The sequence below is a fragment of the Astatotilapia calliptera genome, chromosome 16 (assembly GCF_964374335.1).
Source record: "Astatotilapia calliptera chromosome 16, fAstCal68.1, whole genome shotgun sequence".
In the NCBI taxonomy this organism is placed as follows: Eukaryota; Metazoa; Chordata; class Actinopteri; order Cichliformes; family Cichlidae; genus Astatotilapia; species Astatotilapia calliptera.
Genome location: NC_137437.1, coordinates 31428972 through 31442220, shown reverse-complemented (window position 1 = coordinate 31442220; position 13249 = coordinate 31428972). Strand labels below are relative to the sequence as shown.

The window sequence follows — 13249 nt, the reverse complement described above, 5'->3', positions numbered from 1 at the left end:
CTACTTGGATCCTGTCTGAAAAAGTTACTCACCCCCCGAGGTTATGCCACAGGACAATGATCTCAAACACACCAGCAAGTCCACCTCTGAATGGCTCAAAAGATTTTGGAGTGGCCTCAATCCAACCGAGATGCTGTGGGATGACCTTAAACAAGCCGTTCATGTTCAAAAACTCTCCCGATTGACTGAATTAAAACAATTCTGCAAAGAACACTGAGCCAAATTTCCATCACAGAGATGAGAGAGACTCACTGCTAGCTGTCACAGTTCTGCCAGCGTTGGGACAACCAGTTAAAAGAAACAAAGCTCGAGGTTTAATTTATATGAGCAATATGTTTTCCTTCTGAATGCAGAACTGATCAGTAATTTAAGAAATGGTCAAGATCAATTCTTATTCTGCTTTGAACTAACTGTTCCGGTTATCTGGGCCTACACAACCAAACCAGAGTTCCTTTCTGTATAGAACTGCAAGGCAAAGCTGCTCTGAGGGCAGGAGCTAAAACAAACTGTTCACTGCCTGCCTGGGCAGCCAAAGTACACAGCAGCACCAGCAAGATATTTCTCCAGGATGTTGGTGGACCTAACAGAAGCCAGACAGTGGATTCTGGGCATTTATAAAACAGGTAAGCAGACTCTAAAGGCAGCGCTAAGCCAAAAAGAAAAGAAAAGAAAAGAGCATGAACCCAGCTGTTCCCATTCAGCACTAGTCATCAGAAATACATTAATTTATATTAAACACCCCAATCTTAGCAGTGCTCAGCCTTTGGCAACATGTATCAACTTTCATGCTAACAAAGCATACTTTGTTTACATGCAAATGTGCAGGCTGTATGTACCCAATGTATGTTGTTGTTGTTTTTTTAAACACCAATTGTGCATGGAATTCATTTACAGAGCAACTTTATTTTGATTCCAGTGCAAAGTATTTAAATTGCCTCTTTGGCCATCTACCACTGCAATGCTCAATTTACTGCCAGCTTATCTGGTGTGCATGGCACGTGCCACCAAACAATAACCCACTTGACAAAGCAGCATACATAGCAATAGACCTTGCAATGGAGTCATGTTTCTCTCCACGTGATGAATCCACTCTTAATATACCCACATGGCTTGGTCTGCTAAGTATCTCTTAGGGTGTGCCCTGGCTGGCTTCACAAAAAGCATATTTTAAAAGGCAGGGTAATTACAAGGACAAAATAGCCTACAAATAGATGTGGATTTCCTCCAGTTTAAGCTGAGGTGTAGACACTTGTGCAAGTTAACTGACCATTGTGCAGTCTGTTTTATGAACACATGGAGCCAAAGGAGAGGAAGAAACTAAAGAAAGGAAATAAGAGAAAGACATTTAGGACACTCAACTACAGTAATATATGTTCAGTTCTCTCAGCTTTTCTCAATATCAGAAGCTCTTCAAGAGTTAAAAAAACAAATAAAGCAAGATAATGTTTTGCTGTAGAGCTACTTTTTTTTTTTTTTTTTTTAAACACATCAGCTGCTCACCACTTGTCACCAGGAATTCAATTGGCTATTCTGAGCTGGAGGCAGCTTGCCAAAGTTTTATATGATGCGGTTACTTTAGCACTTGCTTCTGGGAGTCAGTCAAACTGAAAGGGTTGGTGCTAGCTTGGATCAGCAGGAGGAAAGCTCTGCCATGATTGGTCATTCAGCTGTTAGACAGCTCTTGATATCTAGCCTTACCGGACAATAACTTTTTACAGTTTGCTCCATAGACTATATGCAGGCACCCTTTGGTTTCTGAACACCATGTTTTTCGCTTTGCCTATAGTATTTTGACCACCAACATGTTGTATCTTTTGGAGACAAAAGCTTAGCTATCATGCTGGATTTACAGTTGTGTGAAAAAGTGTTTGCCCCCCTTTCTGAGTTCCTATTTTTTGTATGTTTATCACACTTAAATGTTTGAGATCATCAAAGAAATTTAAATATTAGACAAAAATAACACGAATAAACACAAAATACAATTTATAAATGAAGGTGTAGGCCACTCCAGAGTCTTCATTTTGTTTTTCTTAAGCCATTCAGAAGTGGACTTGCTGGTGTGTTTTGGATCATTGCCCTTTTGCAGAACCCAGGTGCACGTTTGAGGTCACAAACAGATGGCCGGACATTGTCCTTCAGGATGTTTTTGGTAGAGAACAGAATTCATGGTCTATTTACCACAGCAAGTCTTCCACTTCCTGAGGCAGCAAAACAGACCATCACACTACCACCACCATGTTTTACTGTTGGTTTGACGTTCCTTTTCTGAAATGCTGTGTTACCTTTACACCAGATATAATTGGACACACGCTTTCCAAAAAGTTCAACTTTTGTCTCGTCAGTTTCCCAAAACTCTTGTGGACCATCAAGATGTTTTCTAGCAAAGCAAAATGTTTATGTTGCTTCAGCTCAGCAGTGGTTTTCGTCTTGGAACTTTGCCATGCAGGCCATTTTTGCCCAGTCTCCTTCTTATGTTGGAGTCATGAACAATGACCTTAACCGAGGCAAGTGAGGGCTGCAGTTATTTGGATGTTGTTCTGGGGTTAAAAGTAGAGCTTTTTTCCCAATAAGTTGAATACCTACCATGACTACTCCCTTTCAGTCAAATCTCACCAATAGTCTAGAAGGAGTAGCAATTCTTGCAGATCTTAGACTTCCACTGAATAAGCTCATCGGTCCTTTGATTGAATGAGCTAAAGAAATCACAGTTTATGTTGTTTTTGATGGATCCCTCTGCCAATCATCTGTCGGTGCATGTGTTCCCACTGTATCACAGCACCTCACAGCAAAACAATCTCAGGTCCCCCTCATCTAGATCAAAGTCTTGATTTTATATTTTGTTCGATCGTTATCGCTCTTCAAAGTTCGGTGCCTTGAGCTTCCCTGAGCACTGCTGACAGGTGTAGCCAAAACTATCTTCTTCATAAGGAAAACAAACCACAAGCATCACACGTAAAGTAATCTGTGTGCACCTGAGTACACCACCAACGCACACATAGACATGAAAAGGAAAACAAATGGTATGCAAAAAACCCTCTGGGAAGCAAAGGTTTTCAACACAAAGGTCGACAACTTTTAGTCCAGTTTACAGCTTAAAATGCTTGTTAACCAAGTTTCTCTTTAACACTCAAGCTATACTAACTAGGGAACAGCAGGATTTCACACATGGACCCTTTTAGAGCTTCTTCTTCACCGCTCCTTCAAGCGACTGCTGATTGTTTACACTCAGCATGATTGACACTTGGCTACCTCATTTGAGTGACTATTTTAAACGCTTTGGCACTACTTCATTACTGGAGCCACAGCTCTGCTGGCAGAGTCAGGGCATTCATTTCCCACAGCTCTTAGTGCGCCCACAGCCCTAAACGCCTCAGTGCCAGCTGCTTGTGTGCACCACTGGCAGCTCAGCACATCCAGGAAAAGTCACCCGAGATGCTCTAAAAATGTGTCTGTAGTGTTACCTCCAAGCAGCACAGGATTACACTGGTTAATATAAAGTATGTGTCTGTGCTATGGTGGGCAATAGATGCCTATTATTTAAGAGATTAAAGGATTTTCCTTCCACAGTACTGATGCACATGGTGTCATCTGGTGATTCCCCACCAGGGCGGCAGTTGCAGCATGTCAGATGGAAAGATTGTTGAATAGTCTGAATTTAAAAAAGAAATCAAAAAGCACAAATAAGTGTTTGACAGAAGAATGCCACATGCACTTAACTACAAGGCATAGGTTACAACACAGTGGCAACTTTGGGACACCCTCGCAGGAATTTGCAGTTAGCCTGTGCCTCTTTCTTTTCAGTTTAATTCAGGTGTTTTTCCAAGATTTCCAAAATAAGATAAGATAAGATAACCTTTATTAGTCCCACACGTGGGGAAATTTGTGATCCCACTTCTCTCTTCTTCCTTGTTTTGAAAGAATGAAAATAAATGGAAATAACAGACTTGATGAAGCACTGTTAAAAAAGAAAAAAAAGTAAAAATTACGACAAAGAACATTTCATTGTCCGTTACTGAGAGAGTCCTGAAAAAGTCACACAGATATTTGCACCTGCACACGAAACATCTGCTTTCACTTCGAAGTGTGGTTAGTAAACACGCAGCAGAGCAAACATGGTGCTGGAGGACCTAATCAGCCACTTCTACTTAAAGCTAGTTGGCTTTAAACAGCACTCAATGTTGGGGAACCTACATCTAAATGCTTAATTTGAGCAAAAGTGTGTAGAAATACACACGTCAAATCCAGTCTGGCCCCAAAACCCTCTCAGATACTCAGGAAACGCCACACAACAGCAAGTATGAGATGAGCGGAATTATTCACTTTGTTAGAAGCCAAAACAAAATGAAACAGCATTCATGGAAATTAAGTTCAGGTTTGTAAACTTTCATGACATTTTAGAAAAGCACATAAGATACCTTAGCAATAAAAACCAAGAAGAAAGAAAGTAATGATAACGACTGCGAACATATTAGACATATTGTAAAAGCCGAAACGGAACTGGGCCAAAGCTGGTGCACTGGACATAATCAAAATATATACATTTAAAGTAGAAAAACTCGCACCATCATTTAAACAGAGGCTTCTCAGACAGTGGGAGGCTCTAAGGACCAGAGTGGAAAGAAATCTAAGTTGGTTGTTTTTCCAGCGAAACTGGAACTGCTTCTTACCATCAATGGCACCTAGCAAAGCCTTAAATGACCCTTTGAACATCTCACTCAGCCAGCAGGCCCTGCAGAAGCAGAATACCTCCACGCAACGTTATTTGTTCCTTTTAATTGATTTTCTCAATAAACTTAAAATTTTGTCTCCACTCTATGGATCCAGGACATCATACAATTCATGTTGAGACCCGACACATGAGCCACAACAAAGGTTTTAGAAACACAGGCTGATGTAAACAGTTGCCAGCAGCGCTTCGGGAGGTCGAGAAAGAAGCAGTGTGTATCATACCGGCACAAGCATGCATTTATCCACACATCTGCAGGCTGCACAGGGGTATAAGAATGTGCATCACAATGTGATCACAAGAGAGCACAGAGGTCTTGATTTGCCAGATTCTGATTGCAGAAACGCAAAATTTATGAACAAATACAAAGAAAGAGGGAAAAGACTGTTAAATAACTCCCACCCTTGGAGCAAGAAGCACCTTTTGAGCTTATCTGTAGGGCTACAGGTTAGAAATATCTGATCACAGCAGAAAAAGATTAGAAAAGGGAAGAAAATGCAAATAAAGAGGCTGACACGGGCATGTGATCTTGAAAGTAACTAAAATGTATCATAAGTGCAAAAGCTGTATCAGATTATTTTCATCACGCTAAAAGTATGATAAGTTAGACTCAAGATTAACTTCACACATACAGTAGTTTATGAATGACCTTAAAAAATTCCTCTGAGAATGATCAGGTACAAAGACTGGACTGAAAAAAGAGTCACAGCCAGTGTCCAAAGAAAAACTTTGAAAACCCTTCAGAAAGCCTAGAAGAAATGATGGGTGGCTTATGACTTTTGCACAGCACTATAGCTCATTCTAAGCAGAGAGCCTAAAACCATATTAACTTTTGGGGGGTCAGACTTTGGAAAACTTCCTGATTACCTCTAAATTACACCAAACCAACCGGAGGCTGTTCGCAGCTGCAGTTTGGCATCGGGACTGATCTTCAAAGAGAGCCTACAGCTCAAAGTTGATTTTCCTGTCAGGGACGTGCTGAGAGGTGGGTAGTTTATCTTCTCAGAGCGGCTGAAAGACTGGCTCAAACATATCTAAAAGTGTTGATGTGGCACAGGTCACAGCCACGCTAACTTGTGATTTAAACTTGACCCTTTACTGAGCTACTCTGAAGGCTCCACCACCGCAGACACAGCAGCGGAGGGTAAGAGAAAGAAAATGTAAATTATTTCCATGACATCACCACAGGTAGCTCCTTTGATGCGTGTTTTTGTCATGGACTAAAAGCATGACTGAACTTGGACTTTTCAGAGTTGCCCTTGGCATCCATTGTAGTGAATGGTTTACCTCATTTCCTCCCAGGAGCAGTGTTTGAATGCCTAATGTCAACGCAGGAATTAGACGCACACTAAACCTGGATTGATGCTCGTGAACAGGCTGTTTCTTGTTCATTTAAGGAGCACTGGATATATCCTGCTCTCACTGGGTGACTTATTGCTGGAGAGAATCTGATGTTGCCTGCAATCGACTTTAGCAAGCGGAACCAAAGGTCGATAAGTCTTATCTGATGTCCTACATAAAGAAAGTCATCTGGCTTATGTACTACACACACATACACACACGCGTAAGCAAATAAACAAACCGAGCCTGCAGCGAAAACAACCTGAACAAACACGCAGGCAAGCCCTGTCTGTTCTTTTGCTAAAATTGGACGCCCACTCGTGTCTGCGCACATTGGCCACCCGCGCGTTTCCCCCCTTCTGGCAACTTCTCCTTACCTTCTTCGGGCTTCCTTTCTTCTTCTCCTCCCCATGGTGGTAAACAGGCATTTGCAGAAAGTCCTCTTCACAGCAGATGAAGCTCACCGAGCATCCCATCCGAGCAAAGCCAGAGCGCACACGTCCAAACCCATTCAAAGACTCCCAGCACTCGGTGCCCTTGTTCTCTCACGCCACTGCTGCAGCTGTAGGCGCACTAATTACTGCTTCATTCCGCTTAAACGCATCGTGAATCGGCGCAGTCTGTGCGGCATCACTGTGCGCTGTTTGGGGCGCGGAGAAGTTTCCAGGAGTTTGTCGCACTTGTTTTCGCCCGCACGCGCAGACTGAGCGCTTCCCACTGCAGACTGTGGAGGACGAACAGGTAGCCTGCAGCCTTAAACACTGAAGGTGTTCCTCCCTCCCTCTCTCGCTCTCTCTCTTCACTTCATTTATTCGGACAGTACACACTAGCTGTGTTACATTACTGTAAAGACTGAAACACGTCCATTTCTGTCCTAACAGGTACAATCCACACAAATGCTCTCCCTCCGCCTTCCCCGGGGTAATTATCTGACCTCCAGGTAAACATGTGCAGGGGTGTGTCCAGAGATTGGCGGCATCAGGTGGTACAGGCCCAAACTTATTCCACTGCTTTTTTTTTGTTTCTTTTAATGAGTTCCAGTGTTTGACATATTCTTTAATGTGTATTTAAAAAGGGATGACGCTGCATCCTGTGACAGGTGAACACACCTGCCAGGACATGTTTTAGTATTATACTGGCATGCAGCTTGTTTTACACTATAGATTTAAAGCATGCATATTATTTAATAATACAAGTTGCACGTCCTTCTTACACAATGTCAGTCTTACTTTAACTGTTTCACTTAACTTGAATTTTACTTTCCTTGTTTTTTTTTTATCACTGTTGTAAATACATAAATTCCTGCACTATCTCATAGTATGAGGTCCTGTGTGTGGCACTTTTATTTTAACCTTGTTGTTTATTGTTGTGTATTGTAGACTGTTCTATTTTTACTCTTTATCATGCTACTGTAACACAAAACTTTCCCCTGTGGGATCAAAGTATCTAACTTACTATCTATTATACTACAACTGCAGAATAACAATATTGATAAGACAGTGTGTCAGCTGTTATAAAGTCTCAGTAACGCCTCCTGAGGCTGGTTATGTTGGAAAATTTGACCAGACTGACAAAAACTAAGGATGTTTCCTGTTTATTTTCATTTGTACTTTTAAGGAAGTTTAAATTTAAAGAAAAGTTTCACACATACTTTTAAGTTCTGTTTTAGTTCACTGTAATAAGATAGTACCACACCCCCTGAAATATAATTACCTGGTTTTAATGTACATGTGCTTTATTTAGTACAACCCCAGTTCCTGAAAAACGTTGTGAGTCACTGTGTAAAATGTACATTAAAAACAGAATGTAATGTTCTATAAATCTCTTAAACCCATATTTTATTGACAATAGAACATACTAAATGTTGAAACCGAGAAAGCAGCACATCTCATAAAAGTTGGGACAGCGCCATGTTTCCCATCGTGTAGCATCCCCTCTTTTTTGAACTACAGTCTGCATAAATATGGGAACTGAGGAGAGCAGCTGAAGGACTTTTTGGGAGATGAATGTTGTCTCATTCTTGTCAGGTAGAGGACCATAGCTGCTCAACAGTCCTGGTTCAGCTTTGTCGCATGTTTCATGTCATGATCCTTCAAATGTTCACAGCTGTTCAAAGCTCTGAACTGCAGACAGGTCAGTTCAGCACCCAGACTCTTCTACTATGAAGCCATGCTGCTAGAAGAGCTGCAGTATTTGATTAAGCATTGTCTTATTGAAATATGCGTCTGGATCCAAATGTATGTTCCTCTAAAAGCTCTGCATACCTTTTAGCATTGGTGGTACCTTTCTATCATCTTTGAATGATAGAGCTTTAACCTGCATTTGTGAACAGCGTAGTGAACTGTTTTCACGGACAGTGGTTTGTGCAAGTGTTTATGGCTGTTTTGATGCAGTGCAGTGCTCCATGAGGCATCCAATAGTGATTTTCAGCCCTCCTTATGCACAGATTTCTCCAGGTTATGTTAAAAATATTATGTAGTGTAGCTGATTAGATATTGTACTTCATACCATTTACTTTATAGCTTTAATTTAATTGCATTATTTAAAATTACCTGGCAGTAAAGAAGTAATCAAAGTCATGTCCTGTTGCAACATTAAATTGATACTCTGTGCATTCAGTTATGAAATGTAGATGATTCTGCACAATATGTACTTTAAGTATAAAATTAGTTGCTTTGAGTATACTATCCTGCTATTAAGTAGCACAATAGAGTAAAAAATATCAGGAGACAGTCAATGAAAGTTAAAAAGAAATCCTGTGAAATATTAATTTTACTATTAGAATTTAAGTTTTAGTTTTTTAGCTCATTACATGGATTTTTTGATTGCTGGTTGAACACTAAGTGCAAAACAAGCAATACAATCTTCCAGTGTGCTGTATTTTAATTTGTAACTTTGTAACTGAGACAAAAGATTTGCATTTCTCAAATCCATAAAATCCTTCAAGCGCTTCAGTTTTAGTTCTTCAACCCTGGTGTGAGGAGTTTGCAGAGTGAATGAATCTCTGGGGTATGTAGTCAAGTGAGGTTAAAGGGCTTTTCATGCAATGATGCTTCCCCCTGCTGGATCATTTGTAAAGTAGTGACCAGAGTCAACAGAGCTGCCCGCTTTTAACCTTTCTTTAACCTGTCTTTCTATTGGATACAAAAATACTTACAAAGCTGCACAGCTATCCTCCATAACTTTCTTCTATTCCTGGACACTATCCTGTGTAACGCTGTGTGAGACTGTTACATCATTTCAAAGTCGGTTTATTGTCTTGTAAGTGTATATGTCACGTAATGTACTTGAAAATAACGATGGGAAAGCCGCACAAACTTCAAGCAGTTATTTCCTGCACCCAGTCTCTTTCCTGAATCTTTTACCTGCCACAGAAATCGATTTATGTTCAGGAAAGATGGTGAATCTCGGTGAACTTCGATAAGAACCGACAGCGGTTTTAGACCCTGAAACTAAGGAAGCAACAACATGAAAACCAGATTACCAGAAGTACTAAAACATATTACTGAGGACACTAATAGACTATGAGAGGACGGACATACAGAAATATAAGAGGTCCAGGACCTTGACAGCATCCACGCTGAACGTAAATGAGCTGGATTACCCCCAAGATGTAACCGTGAGGATGCAAGGAGCAGAAATACTGAAGGTGAACAAGTTTAAGTACCTGGGGTCAACCATCCAAAGCAACGGGCGATGCACAGGAGAGGTGAAGAAGAGAGTGCAGGCAGGGTGGAGTGGGTGGAAAGGAGTGAAAGGGAAAGTTTGCAACATGGTAGGGAGACCTGCCACAACGTATGGTTTGGAGTCAGTGGCAGGAGGCGTAGATATGGAGAACATGCAGACGATTGGTATGACAGAGGCGAATGCTATGGACAGGGTGGCAGATAAAGCCAAAGCTGACAACACTTCAATAAAAACCGAGACTCCGATCGATGCACGAGAAGAAGAAGCACACTTTTTTTCTTTTTATAATCTGTACCTACCTTCTCTTGTATCTTCAGTAACAATGCCGAAAATGTTATACCTTCAGATTTCCCCGTTAGAAAAAGCCAATTAATTGCTTCCATTTAACACTACAACTCAACCAGTATTTTTTGACTCAATAATAAAGCCTATCTATGAAAAGCCTTCAGCTGATCCAACATGCTGCAGCTAGAGTCCTGACAGGGATTAGGAAGAGAGAACATATTTCTCCCATACCGGCTTCTCTTCACTGGTTCCCTGTTAAATTCAGAATCCAATCTAAAATCCTGCTTCTCACACACAAGTTCTTGAACAATCAGTCCCCATCTTATCTTAATTACCTTATAGTACCATATCACCCCATTAGAGCACTTCACTCTTGCATTGCAGGCTTACTTGTTGTTCCTAGAGTATTTGAAAGTAGAATGGGAGGCAGAGCCTTCAGTTTTCAGGCCCCTCTTCTATAGAACCAGCTTCCAGTTTGGATTCAGAAGACAGACACTATCTCTACTTTTAAGATCAGGCTTAACACTTTCCTTATATAGCAATCCTAATTCACTTGCTTGATCACGTAACATATAAATTAACACATTAGTACACTGTGCAGATAATAACAGACACAATTACATAGACTTTATCAGAAAAACATTTTACCTTAACAAAGATATATAATTTGAGTAAAATGAAGATAAACAATTAACAGAAACTGAACAATTCACCTCATTCAGTCTTTTGAGTGTACCATGGGTTTCATAACATACTTTCAGAGTACTTTCAGACATGTGGCTTAGGTACAAGGTGATATAGAGATTAAAAAGCGTTTTTTCTTTCTCTGTCTCTCTCTCATGCTCACTTTCTTTTTGTCTTGTCCCACTTTCCAGCACATGCTGCTCCTTTTTCTCCAAACTTCTAACAAAGAAAATGTTGTAGCCATTTTAGTTTCCTTCAAAAAGTGTTAACTCAGTTAAAGGTTTTCATGAATTTAGCACTGTTGCCTCACAGCAAAAAAAGGTCCTGAGTTCGACTCTACCATCAGGCTGGAGTCCTTTCTGTGTGGAGTTGCATGTTCTCCCTGTGTTTGCGTGGGTTCTCTCTGTGTTTGCGTGGGTTCTCTCTGGGTACTCCAGCTTCCTTCAACAGTCCAATGGCATTCAGTTGGTGGGGTTAAGTTGACTGGTGATTCTAAATTGCTCATAGGTGTGAATGTGAGCATGAATGGTTGTTGGATTCTCTGTGTTAGCCCTGCAACAGACTGGCGATGTCTCCAAGATGTACCCTGCCTCTCACCCTGTGGTAGCTGGGATAGCCTCCTGTCCCCCATTCCCCAGCTCAACTCTGACAAGGACAATAACTGAATAAACTAAATAAACTGCACAGATGGATAAAACCTGTCATACATTGCATTATATGTATATACAATAATCATCTTTTATTGAATTGATTTAAAAAAAACAGTTTAGATGTGTTTTTCTATTAGAAAAAGCTCATCTGATGATTTTCAAATCACGTAAAGGAATGAAAAAATAAAGGAGGTTAAAGATTTTAAGTTTTTAGGAATAATTTTAGATTTACATCTCAAATTTGATAAGCATGTAAAGAAGATTTCAAAGATGGTTAAGGTTAATCTGACTTGTCTTAAGTTAACTCGGCATTACATACCCACTTCAGCACCTCAGTTATTTATGCATTTGTTAAGGGTTCAAATATTGAGGAGGGATACAGGAGGAAATCCAAATAACAACACTGATCCGGCCGGGTGGAGTCAAACGATGAGTTTAATGAACACACGTGTGGGAGATGAACACTGTACGCAGACAGCATCGATCTCACTCGAACAATACACAATCAGTTGTTTTTATACCTTCAGGGAAATTTATGACGCCCCCTCATGCGTCATCACATGCATAAGTTTCAAAACCACAATGACTTTTAACACAGTTTGAAAAAGCAACATCGCCTCGTCTCCATGCCAGGTGTCTTCCTGTCGCTGCCGGACGCTCGCTTATCGTCTGGAACATCAGCAGCAGTTCTGCAACAAACTGTTCTTTTGTAGGCACAATTTTGCAGTCACAAGCAAAATATGATTAACCTCTCACCTAAAAATGAGTCTATCTACTGTGTGTGTGTGTGGGTGTGTATGTGTCAACCTGAAATGCACTCAGTTTCACCTCTCACCTCACCAGCTAAACCTTGTAACCTTTCCACCAGACCAGAGGCTCATCCTTATGTGTAATAACCTAACTGAAACTATATCTGTAACATGTTGAATAAATTTTTTAATCAAGAACCTCTACTAAAAGCTTAATCAAAAGATATAAATGAATAAAAGACAACAATGAATAACCTGGTTAGTCAAATAGCATCCTCCCAACAGCTCCTCAAAGTAACTTACACTTAGACTCTGCTTTAGTTTCACTTTCACAAGCACGCTCTGCAAAAGCCTGCGCTTCCTGTCTACTTTGGCACAGAGTGTACTCAGAGTTAGGCCTTTCTTTTATAATGCAATGTAATCTACATATAAACATTTAAGATTATGAAAAGCATTCCAAAGCATTTAAGATTATCGATTTAACTCAACAGTTTAAAGTGGTTATAACTGCACCTGTAATAAAGGCTAATTGGGTGCCAATATGTTTAAACATCTGAATACAATATCAATGCTGTAGATTATGTTATTAATGCAATGATAACTAGAAAGTGCATTTTCTGAAGAAACTGCAGTGTGAATGCTTGAATCTGAATGTATGCACTGAAATGAATTAATTGCTGAATTTTGAGTTAAAAATATTGAATGAGATAAAAAAAACAAACAAAAAAAAACGAATTTAACCTGAAAACAAAGGTGCTGAACTGCTAAAAGCTGAACGTTACACAGAAGAAGAAGTTGGAAAAAAACTGAAAATGTTTTAAATGTAAATTAGAAAACCCTAAGAAATGAGAAAAGAACATTTAGAGTCAGAAAACATCTGAATGAATATTAAAAGTTCATATTCTTTGAATCACTGAATGACTAAAATGTGATCCCTCCGCTTGGATCCACACCATTTAAAAATTTTAAATGTCTGAGCTTTTAAAGACACAGTGTTAGAAAGAGAAGAACGATGGCGACGTTTTGAGGGTAAAATGATGGCTGTAACACTGTGGACACAGCAGCAGTTGAAAGAGAAGTGTTTAAGATGAATCTTGGCAGAGTGGCAGAGAGAGCTCGTTAAGCAG

At 40.1% G+C, this 13249-nt stretch overlaps 1 protein-coding gene and 1 long non-coding RNA gene across 18 annotated transcripts in view; one reads left to right on the top strand and one right to left on the bottom strand.

The window, feature by feature from the left end:
* Positions 1–6578, bottom strand: part of tns1b (tensin 1b) — a 195486-nt gene extending 188908 nt beyond the window's left edge. For all 17 annotated transcript variants that reach the window (XM_080290504.1, XM_080290525.1, XM_080290505.1 and 14 more), the window contains exon 1: positions 6445–6578. In XM_080290504.1, coding sequence (XP_080146630.1) covers positions 6445–6543 — 99 coding nt within the window. In that variant the 5' untranslated portion in view covers positions 6544–6578. The remainder of the gene's footprint in view (positions 1–6444) is intronic.
* Positions 6579–6669: 91 nt separating this feature from the next.
* Positions 6670–7882, top strand: LOC145420964 (uncharacterized). The gene is made up of 2 exons (XR_013902212.1): positions 6670–6808; positions 6949–7882. It is a non-coding gene; the product is annotated as an uncharacterized LOC145420964 (long non-coding RNA).
* Positions 7883–13249: the final 5367 nt, after the last annotated feature.